Source organism: Zeugodacus cucurbitae, chromosome 2 (genome assembly GCF_028554725.1).
Source record: "Zeugodacus cucurbitae isolate PBARC_wt_2022May chromosome 2, idZeuCucr1.2, whole genome shotgun sequence".
NCBI lineage: Eukaryota > Metazoa > Arthropoda > Insecta > Diptera > Tephritidae > Zeugodacus > Zeugodacus cucurbitae.
In genome coordinates, this window is record NC_071667.1 from 25,319,270 (window position 1) to 25,344,699 (window position 25,430).

Below are 25,430 nucleotides of genomic sequence, written 5' to 3' on the forward strand. Positions count from 1 at the left end.
CGCCGATTCGTTGCACCTGCGCTGGTCGCTTGATAAAATCTTCGCTCTGACGTCTATAATAACGGAATTTGCAAAAAAGTTTAATTTAAATGTCATCCATGTTGTCGAACGTTGACACAATGAACGATGAGTGCGGATTTGCTAATATGTACTGAAAAGTACCAGCTGTTGCTCTTGCCAATATGCATGTTTCTCCAGATTATTACACTTCAGTTGGGGAAAAACACGGTTTATTTACAAATTCATTGGAGGAAGATGATATGTTGTTATTTAAACAAGTTAAAATTTCAACAGTTTTGGTGGACTGAAATGTTTGTATCATTTAAGGAGTTACATGGGTTTTGTCGCGTATAATTTGGCCTTTTTTCAATATTTTTTTCTATGTAAAAAATTATTTATTTAATTCAAACTTTTTTATGTCTTATAGATACATAATTAAAGAATAATTTCTGTTATTTAAAAAAAAATTAAAATTCCTCCATTGAGACGTCATTTCCGGTGACACCTCGGAAAAAAGGTGCGTCCACGTTGTCAGCATAACTCCTGAAAGGATCATCCAAAATGAAAAAAGAAAACAAAAATAAGTGTTTTAGGTAGGACCATAAACTCGTGCTTGAACAAGGGAAAGACAAAAAAGTAAAAATTGGAATTTTGATAGACATTTTTCCAAAAAATTAAAAATTTCTGTCAAATTTGCTTGACATTTTATTTTTTTAAATAGTTGTAATTAAGAAAAATAAAATCCTTCGTTCAAGCACGAGTAAATTGTGTCTCGAACACCTGTGCAAAATTTCATCAAGATCGGTTGAGTAGTTTTCGAGAAAATTTGACAACCGTCTTTGAAAACACGGTTCCGAGAAAAACGCGTTTAAAGTTTTGAGTAACAATAAAACCTGACTTGGAGCGCACACATTCCAAAGGCTGTATCTCCGAAACTATTATTATTAATAATAATAATTATAATAATTGTTGTAGAAATTAATAAGCCAAAAAACAAAAAATCGATTTTTTGAACCCACGAAACCCATGTAACTCCTTGAAACAAAATAAATAAGTTTATAGCCATCTTCCAACTTTTCGTTGCGATTTAAATGTTACGTAAAAACTGGTCCCGGCAATGACCTCTCATTATCACCGAATTCATTTACAGCGGCATTTTCTTGAGATCATAGAAAAAAATAAAATACCCTGGGTGCTATACATATTTCAAAAATACAAATTTTTCGATGATATATTTAGAGTGTCAGCTATCTTCATTAACCCTTTTTGCAATCGTTATCTTTTAATTCTTTTTTATGTAAAGTCCGAAAACTTGTTCCACTGAAACTGCTATATCTCACGAACCTTTCAGTCCTTTTGGTGCTGCATTAATTAATTATATTTGTTAAATTATCCGAGATTTTCCCTTCATTCGGTAGTGAAAACTACTAACACATGGATAGCTATATTATTACCAATCTTGACGGCAATCCAGAAACAGATTTCACTATTGATTTTGTGTCTAAATGTTCCAAACTTGTCTAGCCTCGTTAAATAAACGTTGGTCTCTATGGTATTTGGTCTCGCATTGCGGCGCATTGGACATCATTTTGATAAACTTCGTCGTACGAAAATTGTATATTAAATTCGGAATGCTAAATCTAGGAGTATTACGACTGCTTTTTACTGCTTTTAATACATGTTATTTAATTTCTTATTTCACTCCCAAACGATAGAGTCTTTTGCGGGAAAATTGTTCAATTAAATATCAGTACATGTATGTATGTTGGCCATTTGAGAAATGAAGCATGAATTTGACATGGTTATACGCTAACCGACTTGGCTATCGCAACCACAAGACATTAGTGACATTTTAATAATTTTTTTGTTAATGTCGTAAGCCATTACCATTAATACACGTACATTCCCGTTTGTTGCCTAGTCATGGTTAAAGCTCTATGTTTGGCATATGCATGTACCATTGTAGACCTTACATTCACTGTGTCATACAAAAATCTTAACAACAATGCAATTAAAGTAGTTTTGTGCTCACAATTATGTTAATGAGATAATGATGTTGCTGCGTAGACGAATTACTTTCTTTTAATTAAAATAGTGTGATCTTTGTGATATTTTAATTATCATTTATTGGATATTTTGAAATGAAAAGATTATTTTTTTTTAATTAGTGTGTACTGCGAGTGTTTAATTATTTAATTTTGATTTAAATTTGAATATATTGGTTTTAGTTACTGAAATATACTGCGGTGAACTATTTAAAATTAATTAAATATTTTAATTAAAAATAATCAATACTTATGATAGAAAACAATAATTTTTTTGGAAAACTACCTTTATAAGAAATAAAGTGAACCATCTATCCTACATAAAACCCTTTTTTTATTTATTCTTTTTTATATTAATATTCTCGTTATTCTTCAACTATTACTCTCTACGTAGAACTCTTTTCTGTATGTTAAATTGAACTCAATTAAGACCTCAATTGGGAAATGAAACATAATGTGCATTCAGCTTTATGTGGGGACATTCATATCATATCTTCCTTATATTATATGACTTTTTGATGCAAAAAAATTTGGGATTGGTTCATCTCGAGACAATTTCGAATACCACGCAGTATTTAATTAAAAATAACATTTATGAATAAAGGATTCAAGACTTCACTATCTTAATAATTTGGGTGGTCTTCAACTAGGATATAAGCAAAAATGACTTAAATATGGAATTATTAGGATAGATAAAATATAATTTATTTATTTCAATTAATCACCGACTGCAAAAGAGCTGATACGTTGGGCATATGTACATGTACGTATATACGAAGCGAATGTGTTGGATTTTACGATGAGTGCTCGTTGTGCGCGCGCCATTTGAGCAATGAGTAAATGGAGAAAGTTGATGTCTTTATGCGCATGCGTGCCGTTTAAATAGCTTAGGAGTGGAACAACAACAACGCCAGCACCAAACAAACCTTGATGAGTGTCAACTGGCAGTGGTTAAAGCCGAGCTCTGAAGCTGAGCACTCGCCGCGCCGGTCAAACCCACATAAATATGTATTGACGTATGTATGAGTATCTTTGTGTGTTTCAACGATTTTACTACTTTAAGTTAACTGCGCAGTTGAAGACCAACGAATTTTCATAAGCATGAAGGTGTAGCTCTTAGCTTTGTAATAATTGTTGTCAGCTTGTATCTCGGTGTGCAGCGAAGACATTCAAATTATTTTTGAAAATTCGATTTCAGTTGAACTTTTACACGAGTGGCGAACGGACGCGCCTAATTTTGGAACTGCCAACGGTGTTGACAAATCAGCGAGTGTTAATTAATTTATTATTTATTTGAAATTAGTGATATTATTATTTATTCAAAAAAGTGTATCTAATATCGTTTATCAATGCAAAATTACAGTGTTTCAAGTGAGCTGCATTTGTAAATAATTTAAATAAATGCGTTTTTTTCGAATGAACAAACAATAAACATCAAAATGAAAACGAAAGTTGAACGCGTCAATCGCGTACAAAAAGAGCGTGACAATGAATTCTTATGGCCCGCCAACACGGCTAGTCATGTCAATGATGATTGCGCTTTTGTGACGAACATTAAACGTTGTCGTTTACAATCATTCGCTAAATGGTTGGCTGTGGCAATCGTTGTGAACTTGGCCAATTTGGCATTATGTAATGCAACCACAAATGATGTGAAAATATCACCTTCGATTAAGTATTCGAATGATTCATTGAGCGGTTTGGCGAGCACCGGAATGTCATTGGAGAATGCTTCACCATTGGTGTGGTCGGAATTCCTCGAAGATTATGTATTGAGGTACTTTTTATAATTATAAAATTTAAATATGAAGAGTTGAAAGATTTAAAATATAGTAAAAATTATTTTTTGTGAAGCGTTTCAGACAACCTCTTAATTTAATTAATTAGACACTTATCTATCCCTATGTGTGAGCTAAATGTATACATATAGGTATAAAGAAGTTTTGCTAATAACTAAATTAAAGGACTTTCTAAAATGCCTATAAAATTGGTTAAAACTTTATAGTAAAAAGTGTAGTAGGAAACGGTATTGGATACATAATATTATGTATGAAACTCGCTAAGTTTAAGATGTTGAATATGCATTTTGTAAAACAATTCATTTAAAACGGTCTTTTATTTAATAATTAATTTGAAGAAATGGGAAAGAAAAACCAAGCAATATCTAGAAGTTTTAAAACACCTAAATTTTGTATTTGGAAGTCTAGCCTTTTATATTCACAATTATGAAAACGACCTATATTTTTAAGTTATTTAGAATAAAATGGAAGAGAAAAAATATGTTTCATAGATATAATTAGTATATCTTGGTAAATTACCATCAGAAAAAAATTCAAAATCGGAGAAATTGTTTTACAAAACTTTTTTAGTACTGATGAGGTATATTTTAAGCTCAAATTGTTTTTTTTTTAGTTTGAAATAGTCAGCAACGTTAGTATATATGTATATAATTGACAAACTTTTGACAAACTTTTGATGGTCTAATTAGTTAGCTATGACTTTTGATTTGTCAACATTCGCTTTTTGTAGGCTGACAAACTAACTTCGATAGCTCAGTTGAAAACTCACATTCTGCGAATTATTTACAACCGGAACAACTTACAGGTTATACTGAAAAAAGTACTGAAATTTTTGTTCAAAAACTCAATTCTTAGTTTTGAGACGCCTTTGGAGAACTGATTTTAAGTGAAATGCTTGAAATACTCGTTGTTTGTTATATTGTATATATGATTATATACTTCACCATTTGCGTAATATATTTCGTACTTTTTCTTTTAACTTTTTTGAAACCCTATTTTATGTTTAATAGAACTATTGGCTATCTAAGAAAATATGTTATTTTTGTTAAAAATAATATTTATAAAAAACCACAGTTGAACTTCCATAATTCGAACTATTGAATTGCCAATAGAAGTAAAAATTCATACAAATTATCTTCTATAACTCGGAAGTCTCTCTAACTCGAAGTTTTTTTGTGGATTATGGTGATACGAGTTAGAGAAGTTCCACTGTATATTAATTCTTGGTAAGCTCCATTTGATAAAATTACTCTGATTTTGAAGATGAAATAAGGATCTACAATAAAATAATTATTGTAGATCCTTAGTTTTATTGTACTTGTATGACAGTAAAGTCTTTTTCTACACGGTGGGTCATAAGAAAACCGTGTAAAAAATACACGATTCATACAACCTTAGAAAACCGTGTAAAATGAATAAATTCCAACAATTTCTTAAAAAACGCAAAAAAAAAATATTAAACTCCATGAAGTAATAATAGAAAGAAAAAAACAATTCATAATTATTACAAGAAAATAAATTTAGTTTACAGTTTAAATCAATAAGAACAAAAAAATAAAAAAATTTAAGAAACAAGAGTACATCTACTCATCTTCGTCAGAGGATATGTCTATGCAGAATTATCTTCATTATTAGCGGCCTCTCTACGATTTGTTTGTTATAAAGTCTGTTAAAAGAAGTTGTTTTATTGGTTTCTACAGTTGTTTAGACAATTCTTGATACTCAGCAACACAATATTTAAGTTTTCGTTGGAATTATAACGCACTCTCCATGCCGGGCTATTGAGCAAGAAAATATTGTTCGAAATTTATAGTAAATTTCAATCCCTCACGAATTAAATTTGCCGTTAAAACCTGCCTTCGCCTTCATCGATATCGACATTTTTATTCTCATTGATTGATTCAATTAAGTCGTCATCAATAGGACCTTCTTGCCGTATAGGATCGATGTCGGTCGTTTGGGTGATATCTAACAGTGTAGAGAATCATTTAAAAAATGATTTCTTTTTCGGAATAAAATTGATTTAAATTTTATTACAACCAAATTGTGTTAATTTTCAGAAAGTTAAATTAAACCAAAATCTAGATCGATAACAATATTAAAATCCAAAGTGGAGGTTCATACATATGCATTCTACCATTAAATACTGAATTATACTGAGCTCGAACGAGCGTTGTTGTAACGAGTATATTCCCTGCCGGAATGGAAAACATAAATCTAGTTGTCGTCGAGGTCATCCACCGGGAGGTCCAGGTACTATGCTGTTTCGACGGGTTTGGACGAAAGGGAAAGGGGTGTTAGATGAGTAGGGTTCGTTGGGCATGCAAAAAGGTGGTTAGTGTCAAGCGGGGAAAATTAGTTTACTACTAATCTGTTAAAGGGTACTTTGTAACGATATCCTCTATTCCGTATTCAATATAAAATGCGATCGAGCGGATGATTATTAAATCTGATTAATCGTCACTTGGCATTTTCTACAAGAGATTGATTGACGATCATATTTTAATGATGTCGTCGTAAATAGTATTATGATTGGAAAAATATAAATCGAACGGTTAACCGAAGCATTAACGTAACTGTAGATATCTGTAGTATCTTATACTAAACCAAACTAACTTTACAACTTTATCGATACCTTGTCTGACGTTTGTTCACTTTTACTCAACTCTTTCCAGTCAATCCAGTCCAAGTGCGCGCACATCAAAAGATCTGCCATTCATTCCTAGCCAAAATGATATGTCTATGATGAACCCAAATATGCAAAACGGTGGACCCGGTCCTCTTTCTTATCACTCTTCTGCTTATAAACGACCAAATGTCTACATTACGAAACGCATCGGCGAAGCAGTCGAGTTGGAACCACACATGCGACCACCAGTTCATGTAGTGAATCCGCAATTCCGTCCAATGACAAACCAAATGATACAACAACAACAGCTACAGGAACAACAACAGCGTCAACAGCCAGGATTTTTCCAGCAACTATTCGGTTTGGGTGGAGGCGGCAGTAGTCAGCCACAATCACCGCCAACACAACCACCACCGCCAGTTCGGCCGGTCCCCGTGCAACAGCACCATATACAATCGGTTCAACATAATGGACCCCAACCACCATTTCGAGCAGTAACAGAAAACGATCTATACCTATTGGGCGCGATAGAGAAGCTCGTTTATCGCGTGGATTACCTGGAGAGTCGCATACGACGCGCCGAACAATTAATCTACTACTTAATGGCTGGAAACAATCAGAAAGAAGGTGGTTAGCATAAAATTTCAAAATTTTATTTGGAACTAACATTCCTCCTCATTTCAGTGCGTGATCCTTGTCCCGCAAATTTCACACGTATCAGTGACAATTGCTATTACATCAATAGCAACCAGCAGGTGAACTGGAAGACTGCCAACTCAGCATGTAAGGCGCTGAATTCTCATCTTGCGGAGTTTGAAAAGGTTTCAGAAAACGAAGAGATCATGGCTTATCTACTCAATCAGCCCCAACATCGTGGACGTGACTATTGGTTGGGCGGCTTAAATCCTGGCTTGCTTTGGATTTGGTCGAATTCGGCGAAACCAGTCAATCCAAACATGAATCTCACATCCATTGCCATGTCACATGCAAATAATACCGAGAGCAATACCATCGATGTGGATGACGACGATAAAAATGAGAAGAAGAAGGAAGAAGACGATCCTGCTCTCAATGAAACTATCCTAAACAATACGGTGGAAATTGAGGGTCAAGGTCGTTGCTTGCGTCTCACCTATAATCCCACAAAACACATTTATAATTACTATGGACAGGAGTGTACTTCGAGGCATTACTATATATGTGAAGCGGAAGATAAGACACTGGATAACAAAATTAAGAAGATCAGCAGAGAACTAAAGTTGTTCGATTGAACACGCAAATCAACTGTTGTCGTTGAAGGCTGAAAGTTATTCTTGTGATTTGGAGCCATTGCCGCTTTAAGATCGGAATGCGATCGTCTGTTAAATTTGTTAATTTGCATACTGATATTGAAATTTAACAGTTGACAGTGAATCCAATTTTGGAGCAGCACATCTTTGTTTTTTTAGTTTTAACTTATTTTAAAATTTCATAAACCATATTAATTTATACTAATTTATATAGAATCGTTGTAAAAATATATGAAAAACGGAAAAATAATTCTGTATTACTTTGTGAGTTTCTTTTCAATTTATAACAGTCGAGAACGTAGTCCTTATAATAGAAGAGCGTTTAGCTCCCTCAAAGATTGCTCAAGTGAATGAATCTGAAAGGAACAGGTGTAAAAATAAAATTTTAGAATTTATCAGCCCCATCAGATTAATAAAAAATGGTTGCCACCTAAACTGAGGTTTCAGTTAGTCGTTTACGAGAACAAGGCCGTTTACGAGAATATCCCCGTATCACAGAAAGAGATTTTCCACTTTCGAAACACAATAGTGGCGTTAGAAATTCAATCTGGAAGGAAGCGTTAAAACCTGAGTCAAAATTAGTACAATTTAAGGTAATGAATAGGAAAAATGTAAATAAACTCCATATTAAAAGCTAGATGGTTTAATGTTATATTGGATGTGGAGAAACTAATTTACTCAATTGTTTATGTAACTGCAAAAATAAGGAAATTGTACTTTTATCTTTTGTATTCAACAATTCAAAATCTTTTGAATTTTTACAATGTTTGAATACACTAAATAAATTGTCAAGATGTCTAATATTTTGAATATTTAATTAAACTGTTTAATGTGAATACCCCTGCAGCAGAACAGCTGCTAAGATAAGGTTGCCACATTCTATAAATAATAAATAATTCATGTTTACCCTTTTACATCGATATGGCAATTTTTAGGAACGTACATGCAAACACACAAAGTGCCGCCAGGCAGATAAAGTAACAAATTGTTTGGGAAGTAACATAAACATTTTTTTAGAAATAATAATAGCGTTTATACAAAATGACTTCCATAATTAAACTACATACAATATCCGGCGCAATGGATGAAACGCCTCCTTGTTATATATTGCAAATTGATGAAGTGCGGATACTGCTGGACTGCGGCTGGGACGAAAAATTTGATCCCAACCTAATAAAAGAATTGAAAAGGTAGGTAGCATATGAATATTATAATTATAAGTTATAAATTCTTAATAAACCACAGGCATGTGCACACCATCGACGCTGTACTGCTGTCTCATCCTGACGTTTATCACTTGGGTGCGCTACCCTACCTCGTCGGCAAGCTTGGCATGAATTGCCCAATCTATGCTACAATACCTGTTTATAAAATGGGACAAATGTTTATGTACGATTTATATATGTCGCATTATAATATGTATGATTTTGATTTATTTTCACTTGACGATGTGGACGCTGCGTTCGATAAAATCATTCAACTTAAATACAATCAAACAGTCTCGCTTAAAGGTTAGCTTTACTCAATACGAAAAATGAAAATGAAAATAATAAATTTTAAAATGTATATTTCATTTAGGTAAAGGCTATGGAATCACTGTGACTCCACTTCCAGCAGGACATATGATAGGTGGTACTATCTGGAAAATCCTCAAAGTGGGTGAAGAAGACATTGTTTATGCCACAGATTTCAATCATAAAAAGGAACGTCATCTAAATGGTTGTGAATTGGAGCGTCTCCAACGACCTTCATTACTTATAACAGATGCCTTTAATGCCCAGTATCAGCAGGCACGCCGTCGAGCGCGCGATGAAAAACTGATGACAAATATTCTACAAACGGTGCGTAACAATGGCAATGTTTTAATCGCGGTGGACACAGCAGGTCGGGTGTTGGAGTTGGCGCATATGCTTGACCAACTGTGGAAAAATAAAGAATCTGGTCTGATGGCCTACTCTCTGGCTATGCTAAATAATGTCAGCTATAATGTAATTGAATTTGCAAAATCTCAAATTGAATGGATGAGCGATAAGCTAATGAAGACCTTTGAGGGTGCGCGAAATAATCCCTTCCAATTCCGACACATGCAACTATGCCATAATTTAGCTGAACTGGCTAAAATGTCTAGTCCCAAAGTTGTGTTGGCCAGCACACCTGACTTGGAATGTGGCTACACCCGTGAATTATTCGTGCAATGGGCTGCAAATCCTCTCAATAGTATTATAATTACTTCCAGGTGAGAAATTTTACATAAAATTATGAACATACTTTTACAAAATATTTTTGTTTAGAACATCACAAGGAACATTAGCAATGGATTTGGTAGATAATGCGTCGCCGGGGAGAAAGTTGGAATTGGATGTTCGTCGACGTGTAGAACTGGAGGGTGCTGAATTGGAAGAATATCTGCGAACACAAGGTGAAAAGCTTAATCGTTTGATTGTTAAACAAGATGTGGAAGAAGAAAGCAGTTCGGATTCGGACGATGACATCGAAATGAGCGTAATCACCGGCAAGCATGACATCGTTGTGCGACCGGAAGGACGTCATCACAGTGGTTTCTTCAAATCGAACAAAAAGCACTACGCCATGTTTCCTTTCCACGAAGATAAGATCAAGTGTGATGAATACGGTGAAATTATCAATTTAGAGGAATACCGCATCTCGGAATTGGGCTTTGAAGCGACTATTGATGAGAACAATAAGGAGAATATAAAAAAGGAGGAACCCAAGGAGAGCAAACCAAACAGCGATGGTAATAAACTTTTAGATATATGATTAAAAAAAAATATATTTTGAAAATGCCATTCAATTAGATGTTCAGTTATTGGAGAGACCCACTAAATGCACCAGCCAGCGGAAAACAATTGAAGTCAATGCACAAATTCAACGAATTGATTTTGAAGGTCGTTCGGATGGTGAATCAATGCTAAAGATATTGTCGCAATTGCGTCCCAGACGTGTCATAGTAGTGCACGGCACAGAGGAGGCTACAAATGTTGTCGCGAAACATTGTCAACTAAATATAGGCGCAAGAGTTTTTACACCACAAAAGGGTGAAGTAAGTTTGTTTTTAATTTTCACATTTACATATATTTTTATACTGAAGTCATATTTTGATCACACTAGACCATTGATGCCACCACCGAGTCGCATATCTACCAGGTACGCTTGACGGAGGGCCTCGTGGCGCAACTACAGTTCCAAAAGGGTAAAGATGCGGAGGTCGCCTGGGTGGATGCCCTTATTGGCATGCGAACACAGGCCATAGATTCGAGAGCGCCTAGCGACGGCGAGAACATGGAGGTCGAGGTGTCCGAAGAAAAGACGCTCACACTTGAAACGCTCGAAACGGATGACATTCCCGTGCACAACGCTGTGTTAATTAACGAACTAAAGCTGTCCGACTTCAAGCAAGTGCTAATGCGCAACAATATCAGTTCGGAGTTCTCAGGTGGTGTTTTATGGTGTGCAAATGGTACGCTGGCTCTACGGCGTATGGATGCGGGTAAAGTGACAATGGAGGGTTGCGTCTCAGAGGAGTACTATAAAATTAGGGAATTACTTTACGAGCAATATGCCATCGTTTAGTTATTTGGTTTACGGTTACGTATAAAAATATTACATTTAATAAAAAAACAACACCAAATTATTTAAAATAGCATTAACTGTTTTATTTGGACATAAATTGCATCATTGGGTCCTCCAAGCGCTGTCGCTTGCGTTGCCACTCGTCGATTTCTTCTTCTGTGGGCGCCTTAACGTCATACTTGCTATTGTAGCCGCGCTTACGTTCATCATTATGATCGTCTTCGTCTTCCGATTTAGCGCGTATGTCACGCAAAGCTGCTTCCAACTGTGCCTTCTGCTTCGCACGTAGAGCTTTTTCCTTTGCCTTTTCTTTCTTCTCTTTTCGCTTTTGATTTTTAGACTTTCGTTTCTTTTCACGTTTCTTTGTTTTTTTCTTTATCTTTTTATTTTCTAATTGTGCTTTTTTGACCTCCTCTTCGTCTTCTGAAGAAGATGAGGAGGATGAAGACGATGATGATGATGATGACGAAGAAGAGGAGGAGGAAGATGATGCAGATTCTGCTGGTTCCTCTTGAACTGGCTCTTCAGTAGATATTGCAGTATCTGGTACGCTGGAGTCTGGTGCGTGATTTAAGAGTTCAGCTTGCGCTTCAGGATCCTTCATGCCAATGCAATAAGAGTTCTGCGAAAATTCGTAAATAATTAAATATTTCAATAACAAAATCGAGACAGTTCATTGTAAAATACCTTAATGAATGACTTGCAGCACATGTACCCCCATCGACCACCATTCCAATAACTTCCCCAGACTGTTGTATGGTTATTGATCATAACATCCTCTTCGTAAATACTACGAGCTTTTGGTTTTTCTACGCCTTTAATAACTTTGCCGCTTCGTGAGTATTCAATATACTCTTCTGACTGAGCCAGAAGAAGGGATTTTGGCGGTGCTTTCAAATGCTCCTCGCCACCGTATTTTTCCACAATGTGGTCTTTAGTCTAAAAATATAATTGAATTATGAAGAAATTTGTAACATATTTTAAAGATTGAAGAGCAAGTTATACTCACACTAGATTTGAACTGTTCCTTTTTCTTGTCGTACTCCTTTTGCAGTAACTCTAACTTTGTAGGCTCAGCAAGCAAATGCACATCAACGCCTTTGCCGTGCGCTTCCCAAGCGAACAGTTGAGCTGTAGCATGTTTTGTAGTGTCGCCTGAAAAGCGAACAAAGTTTTCTCCAGCAAATTCCACTCTGTAAAATTAAAAATCAGTTAGTCTGTATATATTAAATATTTTATTTTACTAAGCGTACTCTTCAGGCGCCATGCTCGGATTTGGATTATCACGCATAGAACGTGTTTTGGGATCATAATAAGCTGAATTGGGATCCAAATTGCGTAGGTACTTCGCGGTATCCTCACGTATACGCAGATTGCGCACTGTGATGCGTTGTTTAGAGTCCACTTTAGTACCAGGCATGTCAACTTCGTCCACATATTTGTCTTCGTTGTCATTATCATCCGAAAACTCTGCGTCAGGATCTATAATATATGTATTAAGCATAAGTAAATTGTTGATGACTTATTTATTCCATTTATCTCACTTTCTTTCAACTTTTCTGCTTTTAATTGGCGCTTGGCTTCCTCAACCTTTTCATATTCTTCAATGATTTCCTTGTGATTAGCCGGATCATACGAGCTCCAGCGATCGCGTTTCTCATCATAATTAACTGCTGTATCTGGTACCACATGTTCATCGTGTACCACAATTGACTCAGCATATTTGGCCAACACTTTGCGTGGCCGCTCCAAGCAATCTTTTTTCTTATGTGTCATCGCTCCACAATTTTCACATGCACCTTTTCGGAATTTCGTCACCAATTTAGTGATGTCCAAACCTTTTGGTGCGCGCTTTTCTAGTTGGCCCTGCTCATCCTCTCTTTGGGGCCGCTGATGTTTTAAGGTTGGTCCTTGTGCATTATAGTACCAAGGTGCATTGGAAATGTATTGTGGTATATGTGGATTGATATCACGACCCTCCTCATCTACAGCAGCTGGTGCAGTACCTGCTTTACGCGCTTCTTCTAACTCTTTGGCTTTACGCCAATCTTCACGCGATTTCTTTTTTGGCTCTTCACTCTCAACATCCTCTTCTTTATTGTGGATGAGTTGTGACACAGGTGCTCGCACAACACCAGAACTCATTTTTGCAATATTTTCTTACAATTTATCTGTAATTTTTATGAAATGAAATTTTCTGGCCACAGCAAAATAACAACATCTGTTTATGTCAATAATTTTTAGCCAATCCCACATTAATCGATAATTTCTGTTATCGGAAAGGGTTAATCGGAGTATGCGGTTGTACTCTTAATCCAAATTTACAATAAGAGTTAAAAAGTTTTAATTTATTATGTTATTATTTTTCACAGTTATATATATTCTGATATAACTATTGGGATTTGGAATTGCAATTTATTTATAATATTTATTTTATTATTCTGATTGTTTAGTTTTGAAAAATAATTCATTTCTATTTTATTGTTTTTCAAAATATTCTCCATCAAGATTTTTACACTTTTGCATGCGCTCAAACCAATTTTCGAAGCTTTTTTTTAGCCTTTTTTGAGCGATTGTCAAATTGTGCGGGATCCAACGAGAACAAACATTTTTTACGGCCAGGTGTTCACGCAATATCGAATGTATGCTGGTGGGAGAAATGCATAGGCATGCCTCTATCTGAAGGTATGTTACATGTTCACGTACGGCATCGATGTTTTCTGGCACAACGGCTGTTTTTGGACGACCTTCACGGAATTCGTTTTGGAGCGAGCGTCGGCCACGATTGAATTCGTTGTACCAGTTTTTCACAGTGCTATAGGATGGTGTTACATAGCCATACAAAGATTTAAGTTCATCGATGCACTCTTGTCGCGATAATCCACGTCGAAAGTTGTGAAAAATGATCGCACGAAAATGTTCACGAGTTAATTCCATTTTTTGGCCGAGATGAATTTTTTAATTCCCTGTAAATAAAACAACTCATGATTAAATGACAAAACGTTCTGAGTGATGTTATGCTAAAAAATGTCAAACTTTCCAATGGAAATGTCAGATTGCACCTGGCAACACTTAGTGTTGCCTAGGCCAGAAATATATATAGCAGCCCTCGTACTTGGATACTATCATGAGATGGTATTCAAAAGTACCCTTTCCTTTGCTCAGTTATTCAGCTTAATAAAATAAATTCTGAAATAAAATTGAAGCACTGCAATTGATAAGATTTTCACTAAATAGAGTAAATGAGATAACTTGCAAAAGCTGTATTATATATTTTCCACTTTATCGTTGTCTCCATCTCGCTCTCTTTTGGAGTTGAAGTTTTGCACTCGCAAGGTTTTTTCTCCAATTGGAGTTTTGAAATTGCAAGTTTCGCTGTTCACTAGTGACGTGAAACCCGAAACGATATTATAACTACTGAGCTTGCAGTGACTGGAGAATAGTTAATTTGCTTGCATAGGATCTAGAGAAATGTTTGTTTACATATAAATGCCTAATTGTAGGCACACATTTTCTAAAAATACAGAAATTTCCGAGATTGAAATAATTAGTGATGTCTAACGTTTATTTATATATTTTATAAAGTTTTTATGAAAATCTCGAAAACTTCGGGAGTGGAAAAATCATTTACATACATACAGTATATACATATGCACTAGTACACCTTCAAACTTGCACATGTGCACATTCATTATCTCGCGCAAAGCGCTCATCTACAACCACCACCTGCTAGCCAAGAAATTGGGATTTGAGCAGCGATAGAAGAGCACGCAGCCAACAGCGCCTCTATAACAGCAGAGAAGAAAGCAACGTATTAGTTGAGTGGAAAACGCGAGCGTGTTTGGAACGTATCAACTTATCTAGTGGCGAGCTAAGCATTTCATAAAAGTTCTAAATTTATAAAAAATATTTGGTGATTTTTTCTAACGGCAAAGTGTGCCGTTAATAACATAAAAATATTCAATAATAATAACAGCGAATACGCATAGGTAAATTTGGGCTGGAAAGTTAGTTAGAATATATTGATTCTATTTAAGAGTGTGAAGAAACGAGTGCAGTGTATGTAGGTACATCACGCGCGGTAAAGTGTATCTATACGAACTTTCAACAGTGGCTAAAAGATAAAATTATACATACATACATATATCTAAGAATTGAAAAAAGTCGGCTTTCATTGATGCTGGCGAAAAATATTTTTTTTAATATGATTAAACAAAGTCAAATTTTACAAAATAAATAAAAAATAATAATTCAATCAATTAAATTAATTATAATTATATACTTTTTTTGATAATAATACCAAAAGTGTAACGACTGAATCAACATATTTTACATTTGCAGGATAATTGAAAGCCGTTTGTAGAAAACCCGTACGTCAAAAAAGGTGAGTCTGCACTTTTGCTTTTTTAATTAACTTAATGAATTCACGTTCATTAAAAGAAGCGCTTTTGAACATAAAAATTACGCATTTTATGGCGACAAAGCGGCTTTAAACAACAAGTGCCACTTTCTGCAGTTGCATATTGGAAGCATTGAACCAATTGCGAATATTTTTTGTTGCATGGTGGCACGCCTTTTTTCTGTAACATCTTATGTTGTACCGTTAGTTGTTTGCCAATAAAATATGCGACATTGCCAATGGCACTGCTTGCTGTGTATGTGTTATTGCCACCAACAACAATAATAACAACTACAAATCTAACGCTAAATATGGCATTACGCCGCATATGGTGCACATTCTTCGAACGCTTGACCCCAAAAGCGGTAAGACGAGCTTGTGACGCGAAGTTGTCCCAAACGCATTTTCCTTGGCAGGAGCGCGCACTCCACCTATATTTTGTGTGTGTATGCGTGAATGCGCCATGCCACCCTTTTGTACGCAACGCATTCGAGTTTATGTGTGGGTGTGTGTGTATGCGAGTGTTTCATATTGTACATGTTTTCTGTTGCAGCAATAGGCTTGTTGTTGCTGAATCTCGCCACAAGACGCCAGTATCGATTTAACAAGCATCAGTGGGAAAAGTGAAGTCTAGTTAACACTTACTTATTTTACAAGAAAGCGACACGCTTAGACTATACTCGTATACTATTAAGGCTAACAATAGAAGGTAGGAGAATTTACGATGATACATATTAGGTACTATGATAAAATTTGAGGAGGGAGGTGAATTTTCATTTAAATATATTTGAATATAATATGTATTCGGTTGTGGGAAAAAGCAGTGCTGCGCAATCTGTATGCAATTGATTTTTCACTGAGTCTAATTCATCTGTGTTGCTTTTATAATATTTCGTTAAAAAGTTCCAAGTTTAAAGACGCTTATACAGACGCAAATAATTTAAATATTATCTGTATACTTGCAATTTATTTTTATTATTTTTAATAATTATCAAATTATTTATATAAAAAATTAATCTAATCTTAAGCACCCGTTAAGAAAAAAAATTAAATTAAATATAAGTATTTAGAAGATGAAAAGGTGAATAAACAACATTATGTTCGGCTTGAACCGATTGTTATAACGCCGGCGCAGTTTATAAATTTGTGTATTTTTTATATGTAAGTTATAAAAAAAAATTTATACAATTTCAAAGTGTTTTAGAATATATTCTAGAAATAATAAAATCGGTAAAAAAATTAAATTATTTGATCTAAAAATTTTGTGAAAGTGAAAAGTGTGAGATCTTAAATATATATTATCAAAAACTTTTAATTTAATTATTGATGATTTCCCTTTTTTTTGAACTTACTTGGACGCCATTTGAAACAATTTTCGAATTATAATAGAATACTTTTCGTTGAAGTTTTCAACTATAATACTATCCATATAATATCGTGGAAAGTTAATCTATAAATTAATACCTTGTTTTCGGTGAATTTTGTGGTATAATTTGCCCACAAATTCAGATAACATCGAAATTTATTGTGGAAATTGACGGATCTCATTTGAGTTATTGATAATTGTGTAATTCTGCCTCTTCGCCCACATTTAGTTATTTTGTACTTGCTTCAGAAAAGATTTCCGCTGCACAAGTGCGTAAGAGCTTCGATAAATTTGGGAGACTTTTTAAATACATTTCTGAAATTGAAAAAAAGTGAGCAAATCTAAAAAATATCTTTGTTCCATATTTTATTTGAAAACCATTTCAAGTGCCCTATTATGTAGCCTATGACCATTAAAAGTTTCGAGAACTGTTTGTCAAACATGTTTTCACTATTTTCTACAAACTTTTCCAAACGCTGAGCGCAAATTATAAAATCAAATAGAGTATTCTCTCGCTCGCTTGACGAAATATAAATGTGCACACATAAATATAAATCTATAAATGTTTATAAAACCCATAAAATTGTTTTGAATTTCTGTATGCCTTTAGTTCTAATGTACAAGTAGTAGTATATAGTACGAATACCGTGAAATAAAAAGCCGGTGAAATGCTCGTACTTTCATGTGGTAACCGGCTGCAAAAGTTTATTCGATTTTCTGACATTCGTTCTATTTTCGTATTTCGTTGATAAATTAAAATCCAGCGACACTGCGTGCAAAAACGTGTTATACAAATGTAAATAAATATATTAATTCCATTAGTATGTCTAATGAATTTTGATATTACACTTTGTGGAATGTGGAACAGAGAATTTGAATTTTAAATTAATATTTATATATTTTCAAGCATTTTATTTTATGCATAACATTTTACAAGGGCGCACCGATCAATTGTTATAAATGGTGTATAGCTAATATGAAGATGTTAATATGAAAATTCTATATATCAATGCTATAAATAATAAGAGTTTTGCAAAGCTTTAAACAAGTAAATTTTAATATTTTTAATTCTTAAATATGTATTATATTTAGTTTTGTACTTTTTTAATATAATAACAAGAGGCGGAGAGAAATTAATTGTTTTTAAGTATTCATAAAATCGAGAGGCTTTAGAAGTAATCTCCTCTCTCCTCTTTTGAACATCGTTTTAAGTAAATAATTCAGTAACTGATTATCTAAAAAAAAGTAGTTCCAATTTCGTTCACCAAATTCTTTATTCTAAAAAGTTTATTTACCTTTGAGCCCCACTGTGTGTACAAATAGGTATATGACTTTAACACCGATATTGTGTAAGGTGTTTTTGGGGGCATGACAATTATAAATATAAATACATACAAACAATACAAATATAGAAGTGTCGCGCAATGTATGCATAAATACATATCTATACATAATGGGTAGTTCAAAAATAAGTTTTACCAAAAACTAAAGCGTACATACATACACTTGTATATACATACATACGTACACAAAGCACATTCTAAACAAACTTTTTTGGACTTTCTGATTGCATACTGTTCCGCTTTATATCGATCTTTAAGGAAGTCACGCAAAAGTGCACAAAACTTACATTCGAAAAATGTATGTACATAAAATATTTACTTTATATACATATATAGTATATGTATATAAATACATATATGAATTAGTATGTACACTTAAAATTGTGAAATTCGTGCTATTTTATTTCACTGCGCACGTTTTGCTGCATAATATTTTGACATGGCCGAAAAAATACTGAAAAGCCACTTGATTTATGATTTTCCCTTTTTCAAGACTTTTCCTTAGTAATAATAACCAACTAAAAATTTATAATATTTATATGTTTATAATAAAGTGTATTTTTCACGTACTTCTCCGCAGTTTCACGGTGAATTTTGGCACTTACCTGCTAATTATAACAGTAATTAGTGCGAAGGGCTTTCGCCCTATTGGTTTGTGTTCGCATGTAATATATAGTAATTTGCATTATTAAATTGCTATATTTAGCAATTCGTTGTACTTACTGCGTTTTGATAAGGGTTGTTGTAGCAACACTTGCAGTGGGTATATACGAAGTGCACCCAGTAGGAAAACTTTAAGAATATATCCATTTATATTCCATTCGCTATGTTATTAAAAAAAATATCCCAATGTATTTGGTCCCGAGAAGTCTCTCTTATTGTATACTTAAATATTAATATAAATAATAACTACAGTGGAACTTCCATAACTAAAAGTTCTCCATAACTCCAACCCTCGAATTGGCAATAGAAGAATTTCGTACAAATTTCCTTCCATAAATCGAACTTTTCGAACAGCGCATGATACAAAATTTAAAATATTACTATCGAGGCAGAATTTTTAAAGAGTCCCTCTATATCGTATGGAGGCGAACAAAAAATATTATATTACACTTATTGATTGCATTAATCATGTAACAAAAGTGTGGGATACAGACGTCAAGAGCTGAACAATAGCAAACTACGACAAACAAAATTACAGAATATATATGTACATACAAGTTTATGAGAAGTAAATAACTAACACTGTGTAAAAATCTAAATTTTACAGATTTTTGAAAAATATATGTTTTAATGAAAATTCTATAACTCGAAGTTTTTTTGTGGAATATGGTGATTCGAGTTAGAGAAGTTCCACTGTATTTAAATCTCGGTTAGCGATATTATGGTATATTAAAACAACCGGTTTTCGAACTTTTAGTGGTAAATAAAGTGAATTAATACATATCAGCTGGCAAATAATATTTTTTTTCCTAATCCAATTATCTCTCCGTAAAAAATATGTTGCAATACTCTTAACTGACAGCTGATTACACTGACAGCTAATGCTAGAAACGTCAAATTACTACCGTACGGTTTTCAAATGTGTTTGACAGAAAAATACATTAGTTCGTGACGTCATGAACGAAAGAAAGAAAATAATTAGCTTACAATTGCTATTAGATTTCGACAGTTAGTTTCGTATATGACATAACGTATAGCAAATTTTGTCATTATTCAAATTTACAATTCTTTACTTTTCACTAACGGCTTTAAAGTATTCTCTCTTTCAGTTCAGTTCAGACAAATCTTATGGTGACATCGTAGTATGAACAACACGTTACGTCAATTTAATGCTCTAACACATTGAACTTAAAGTTCACTATGTGCCCAACCTATTAAGATTTTTAGATATAATCCAAACAAATAAATAATACATATTTTTTTATTAATAGTGAGATAAATCAATAATATCATGTAAAATTAACTACTTCTGGTTATTGTCCATAACTTTCTTTCACAAATCAGTTCATAATTATTGGTTATACCTACAATACAAATATATATGCACGCCAGTATACAAACATTCATTGTTGATTCACTTTGTGGTTTATTTATTTTATATACATATGTAGTCTATATTCGTAAGCATTTGTTGCATTTCCCATGTTGTTTATCCATTAAGGTGAAGGTCTACGTGGCTGTTCATATTAACACACCTGCATTTATATGGCTTCCGTTAATCTGTTTGTTGCTTATGGTGCTTAGTAGATACAAGTATTCAAAAGGCTGGTTCTAAATGAATCAAATTAAATTCTTCTAATATTTATAATACGTGTGTGTTAGCTACACTGTTTTGAGATTAAGAATTATTAATTAAAAATGAATCCTTTAGTAATCGGTATTAATAATAAAAATATATTCATATTAAATATTAAATACATTTTTAGTAAATAATTATTTTGTTGTGTGTGAATCTGACAACTGTCAAGTCACAAGCGATATATTTTATATACAGTTGAGCTTCCATAACTCGAATCACCATAATCCACAATCTAACTTCGAGTTAGAGGGACTTTAAGTTATGGAAGGTAATTTGTTTGAAATTTGACTTCTTTCTATTGCCAATTCAACAGTTCGTTTCATGGAGAACTTTGAGTTATGGGAGTTCAACTGTATTTCTAAACAAGTAAGGAAGGGCTAAGTTCGGTTGTAACCGAACATTTTATACTCTCGCAATTTATTTATTTAACTTTATTTATATTATATAATACACAATTTGACCCACATATTCGTCATATATATTGTATAAAGTCCATTGAAAGTTGGAAACCATAATATTAGGTTAGAAGCACCGAGGTCGTCATGTTCAATATAGGGGGCCCTAAAAACCTATGGTCCGATTTCGGCGATTTTTAGAATGGGGCTGCCACACTATAAACATAGTATTTGTGCAAAGTTCTGCACCGATATCTTCACTAGTGCTTACTTTATATATTGTAAAGTAAATGATTCAGATCGTCTTCAAAGTTCTGGTATATAGGAAGTAGGCGTGGTTGTGAGGTGATTTGGCCTATTTTCACAACATATCATTGGGATATAAGGAAACTATTACAAACCAAATTTCATTGAAATTGGTCGAGTAGTTCCGGAGATATGGTTTTTGACCCATAAGTGGGCGACGCCACGCCCATTTTCCATTTTGTAAAAAATCTGAGTGCAGCCTCCATCTGCCATTTCTTATGTGAAATTTAGCGTTTCTGACGTTTTTCGTTAGTGAGTTAACCCACTTTTAGTAATTTGCAACCTAACCTTTGTATGGGAGGTGGGCGTGGTTATTATCCGATTTCTTTAATTTTTGGACTGTATTAAGAAGTGGTTAAAAAACACGACTGCAGAAAGTTTGGTTTATATAGCTCTATTGGTTTGCGAGATATGTACAAAAAACCTATTTGGGGGCGGGGTCACGCCCACATCCACAAAAAAATTACATCCAAATAAGCACCTTCGTAGTGCGATCCTTCATACCAAATTTTATTTCCATAGCTTTATTTATGGCATAGTTAGGACACTGTATAGGTTTTCGGTTTTCGCCATTTTGTGGGCGTGGCAGTGGTCCGATTTTTTCATTTTCGAAAGCAACCTTCCTATGGTACCAAGAAATAAGTGTGCCAAGTTTCATTAAGATATCTTAATTTTTACTCAAGTTACAGCTTGTACAGACGGACGGACGGACGGACAGACAGACATTCGGATTTGAACTCCACTCTTCAGCCTGATCACTTTGGTATATAACCCTACATTTAACTCGTTTAGTTTTGGGTGTTACAAACAACCGTTATGTGAACAAAACTATAATACTCTCTTTAGCAACATTTGTTGCGAGAGTATAAAAATCCAACAATTTGAGGTTTATTTTGATGAAATGCTTCGAAAAATTTGATTTTTATAAAATTAGAAATATTAGACTTACTTAATATTTTATCTAATTAAAGTGTATTTCGGATGCTTATTGTAAAAGTCACTTGTCATAAATACAATCTTCTTCGTTAATATTCATATGGTATATATTCATATTTATATTCAAAAATGTTGTTTTTTCATTAAAAATAATATTGCCAGTATAGTGTAAAAATATTAAAAAATAGAAAACATGTAAACAATCCGGTACATGCTGCAGTAAACCTATCAGAGCAGATCGTTGAATTTAAAATATCACGAATCGAATTTTGCTTTCTTTACAAAATTTTGATGCAATAAACGATTAACTGCACTCATAAACACCTGCCGTTGCATATGCATGAACTACATACATATATGTATGTATGTACAACAATAAAAAAGAAGAAAGCAAATCTGCAAAGCATGCAGCGAAAAACAAAAATTGATTAGATACTGTGCACTATTTTCAATCATCAACACCAACTGAGTAACTGTAATAAAAAAACGCATAAAACGAGAGTAAAAATATACAAAAAATTAAATGCATAAATAACAATAAACATATGTAGTATGCATGCACATACCAACATAGGTACACGAATGAGCCACAAACTGCAGCCAACCAAGTGCCGACAGCAAATAGTTGCAGTCGGACGTTTTTATTATGAAATTAATTAAAGTTGCTTGGAAATGTATAACATTTTTAGAATTACACATAAATTTAAGATTTGTTTACAAAATAGCGTAGAGAACGTATTGAAAGCGATAAATAATGAATTAAATGCATTTGATCAGTATTGATCTTACATATGTACGCGTAGCTTGTAAAATTGTGGAAAACTTGGAAATTTTGGATCTATAAGAACTTCTAAAGAAAGTTCGCGTTTATTGCTCCGTGAGAAAAAAATATCTAATAGTATCAGGTTCATACAATTTGTTTATTGATCTGCTTTAATCGATAAAAAATTATAACGAAGCGTGCCTTTAAAGTCGCAATTATCTCATTAAATTATCTGTGGAAAACTAGAGACTTTTATGACGCCGATATATAAATATTTATACTATTTCATGGGAACAATTCTTTTTAATTTCAATAAAACCCCGGGTAGTCTTTTCAGATGGACCTCAGTATAGAGACATTTGTAAATTAACTAAATTAAGACGCTATTTGAAGGGTATATTATGCGTTGGAGGGTCCTTTCCATATAGGAGTTTTATGCATGATATAATAAAGTTTCCTTGAAATTCTTGATTCTTTAGTACTAAACGAATATATAAGTGAAACCTACATATGTATTATACATATATCCGTTATTATCAAATTTCTACAAATATTGCCATGATTCTAAAATTTTACAATTAATACATTTCCAATTATATTAGCTAATTACTATTTGGAGTCTAACGAGTACCCAACAGAACCCTTGTATCTTATATAGAGTAATTTTAAGATGACCTCCAAAAATGTTTTCAGCAAAAATCCGAAAGTTTTGCCTCAGAACACTATATTTGGGTCACTTGGCTTGACATGTTATTAATTTATTTGGAAGGAAGAAAGAGTAAAATTCTTAGATCCTTAAATCCATGTAAAGAGCAAAACGCCTCGCTATCCTTTAGTACAATTCAAGCTTATCGAAGACACTCGAAAAAGTTTGTTAGAAATTCAAAAAATATAGTAATCATTCTCAAATTGGTGCGATTTAGGTCTTCACTACACTATATTAATTGAACTACTTCCGGATTTGTAAAATCTTTGAAGCTGAAGACAGAATAACAACTAAATAAACGCAAATGTCTTAAAATATGTATGTATATTTATATATAGAATATTACCTAAAGCCCTACAAACATAATTACAGCAAAAAATTTCATTGCCATTGAAGCCACTGACAGCATGGGCGGCAACACCCAAATCACTAACATCACTTAACCACAAACAAATAATTAAAATAAAAGAAGAAACATGACAAGGGAAAATTAGAATCAAGTACAAATTTTAGTGTTATGCGCATGAATTTAAAATCAACAACTTGCACACGCCAACGAAATTGGAACAGAAAAGCCACAGCGAAACGGACATGCAGATACCAACACATACCCACTTGCATATGCCTGAGTATACCACAGTACAAACTATATAATCATGCCAACAGATCGCCGCATGAATGGATAAACAGCCAGACATACCAATGTACGATACATACAAACTAACGAACGGATGAAGTGCCAAACAGCAGAGATGCGGACGCTTCAACTGACAAGCGGTTGGCTCACAGCCGGGAGAGACCCCACTTGGGAATGGGGTGAATTCGTTCTGATGCAAAAGCTTGCCAACAACATCTAGCACAATGCCACTAACATACTAACTAAGTTTCTGTATTACATAGAGCACTCTTCATATAATAATAGTATTAAGCAAAGCAAAAAACGCGTGTGCTCCAGCGCTACAGTGACGACAATAATAAAATGCGAGCAATGGTAGGTAGTGTGGCGTCTACCTTACAGTGTATTGTTGTTGGAGTGGCCACCTACAGCACTCAGCATATTGCATTGTTCTTGATTATTGTTGCTGATGGCACTTAGCCCAGCAATGTCAGCAACATGATATTAAATACTGCAAACCCGATACCGAATTTCGGGATTATTTGAACTTTCTATGAATCCCGATTTCGTTGAGTATCTAACTAACTCTCAGAGGGTCAGCGGTTCAAATTGCGATCGTTACCAAAAAAAAAAAAAGGCACTAGGCTATTTAAAACTTTTTTTTTATTTTAAAGACGACCTTTTCAATTTGGTGAATTTTATTGACCTTAATATTATTTCATATTTCAGATTTAAATAATTTTCAAATATGCAGTTCGCAAATCCCGAAATCGGTATATGTCGGAGTTCGATATACCTATATACGGAGTATATACATATATGTACATACAAACATATGTGCACCTATTCAATGCCTGATGAAATGTAGAATAATGGCACAACTTTTGTCGTGTTCGTCTGTCCATTTCGGACACCCTGCCCTCAATAGCTGCTAATGGCACTTGC

At 33.9% G+C, this 25,430-nt stretch overlaps 4 protein-coding genes across 8 annotated transcripts in view; 3 read left to right on the forward strand and 1 right to left on the reverse strand.

The window, feature by feature from the left end:
- Positions 1 to 2,975: 2,975 nt before the first annotated feature.
- Positions 2,976 to 8,004, forward strand: LOC105213152 (uncharacterized). Its single transcript, XM_011185746.3, has 3 exons — positions 2,976 to 3,822; positions 6,520 to 7,100; positions 7,158 to 8,004. Exons 1-3 carry the CDS (start codon positions 3,485 to 3,487, stop codon positions 7,742 to 7,744), a joined length of 1,506 nt encoding a protein of 501 aa, XP_011184048.1. The 5' UTR covers positions 2,976 to 3,484; the 3' UTR covers positions 7,745 to 8,004.
- Positions 8,005 to 8,692: 688 nt separating this feature from the next.
- On the forward strand, positions 8,693 to 11,426 carry Cpsf100 (probable cleavage and polyadenylation specificity factor subunit 2). Its single transcript, XM_011185744.3, has 6 exons — positions 8,693 to 8,952; positions 9,008 to 9,273; positions 9,341 to 9,998; positions 10,054 to 10,517; positions 10,579 to 10,823; positions 10,892 to 11,426. Exons 1-6 carry the CDS (start codon positions 8,804 to 8,806, stop codon positions 11,351 to 11,353), a joined length of 2,244 nt encoding a protein of 747 aa, XP_011184046.1. The 5' UTR covers positions 8,693 to 8,803; the 3' UTR covers positions 11,354 to 11,426.
- On the reverse strand, positions 11,412 to 13,738 carry LOC105213150 (pre-mRNA-splicing factor Slu7). Its single transcript, XM_011185745.3, has 5 exons — positions 12,898 to 13,738; positions 12,607 to 12,835; positions 12,363 to 12,546; positions 12,041 to 12,292; positions 11,412 to 11,975 (listed from the first exon to the last, which is right to left on the reverse strand). Exons 1-5 carry the CDS (start codon positions 13,496 to 13,498, stop codon positions 11,436 to 11,438), a joined length of 1,806 nt encoding a protein of 601 aa, XP_011184047.2. The 5' UTR covers positions 13,499 to 13,738; the 3' UTR covers positions 11,412 to 11,435.
- Positions 13,739 to 15,150: 1,412 nt separating this feature from the next.
- The window catches only part of LOC105213148 (dihydropyrimidinase), a 31,309-nt gene continuing 21,029 nt past the window's right edge, over positions 15,151 to 25,430 (forward strand). For 3 of the 5 annotated variants that reach the window (XM_011185739.3, XM_011185742.3, XM_011185743.3), the window contains exons 1-2: positions 15,152 to 15,342; positions 15,695 to 15,737. The gene's annotated coding sequence lies outside the window, so the exon portion shown is untranslated. Of the gene's footprint in view, positions 15,343 to 15,694; positions 15,738 to 15,870; positions 16,462 to 25,430 lie in introns of those variants that run through there. The other 2 variants (XM_011185741.3, XM_011185740.3) reach the window with 2 other exon arrangements.

Bases quoted from the DNA above. Each gene is read 5' to 3' on its own strand.
- Cpsf100 (XM_011185744.3), top strand. From the start codon at position 8,804: ATGACTTCCATAATTAAACTACATACAATATCCGGCGCAATGGATGAA. The intron at 8,953-9,007 runs GTAGGTAGCATA...AATAAACCACAG, and splicing joins CTAATAAAAGAATTGAAAAG to GCATGTGCACACCATCGACG. The intron at 9,274-9,340 runs GTTAGCTTTACT...TATTTCATTTAG, and splicing joins TCAAACAGTCTCGCTTAAAG to GTAAAGGCTATGGAATCACT.
- LOC105213152 (XM_011185746.3), top strand. From the start codon at position 3,485: ATGAAAACGAAAGTTGAACGCGTCAATCGCGTACAAAAAGAGCGTGAC. The intron at 3,823-6,519 runs GTACTTTTTATA...AACTCTTTCCAG, and splicing joins CTCGAAGATTATGTATTGAG to TCAATCCAGTCCAAGTGCGC. The intron at 7,101-7,157 runs GTGGTTAGCATA...TCCTCATTTCAG, and splicing joins TGGAAACAATCAGAAAGAAG to TGCGTGATCCTTGTCCCGCA.
- LOC105213150 (XM_011185745.3), bottom strand. From the start codon at position 13,498: ATGAGTTCTGGTGTTGTGCGAGCACCTGTGTCACAACTCATCCACAAT. The intron at 12,293-12,362 runs GTGAGTATAACT...TTATATTTTTAG, and splicing joins AGGAACAGTTCAAATCTAGT to ACTAAAGACCACATTGTGGA. The intron at 11,976-12,040 runs GTATTTTACAAT...GAATTTTCGCAG, and splicing joins GCTGCAAGTCATTCATTAAG to AACTCTTATTGCATTGGCAT.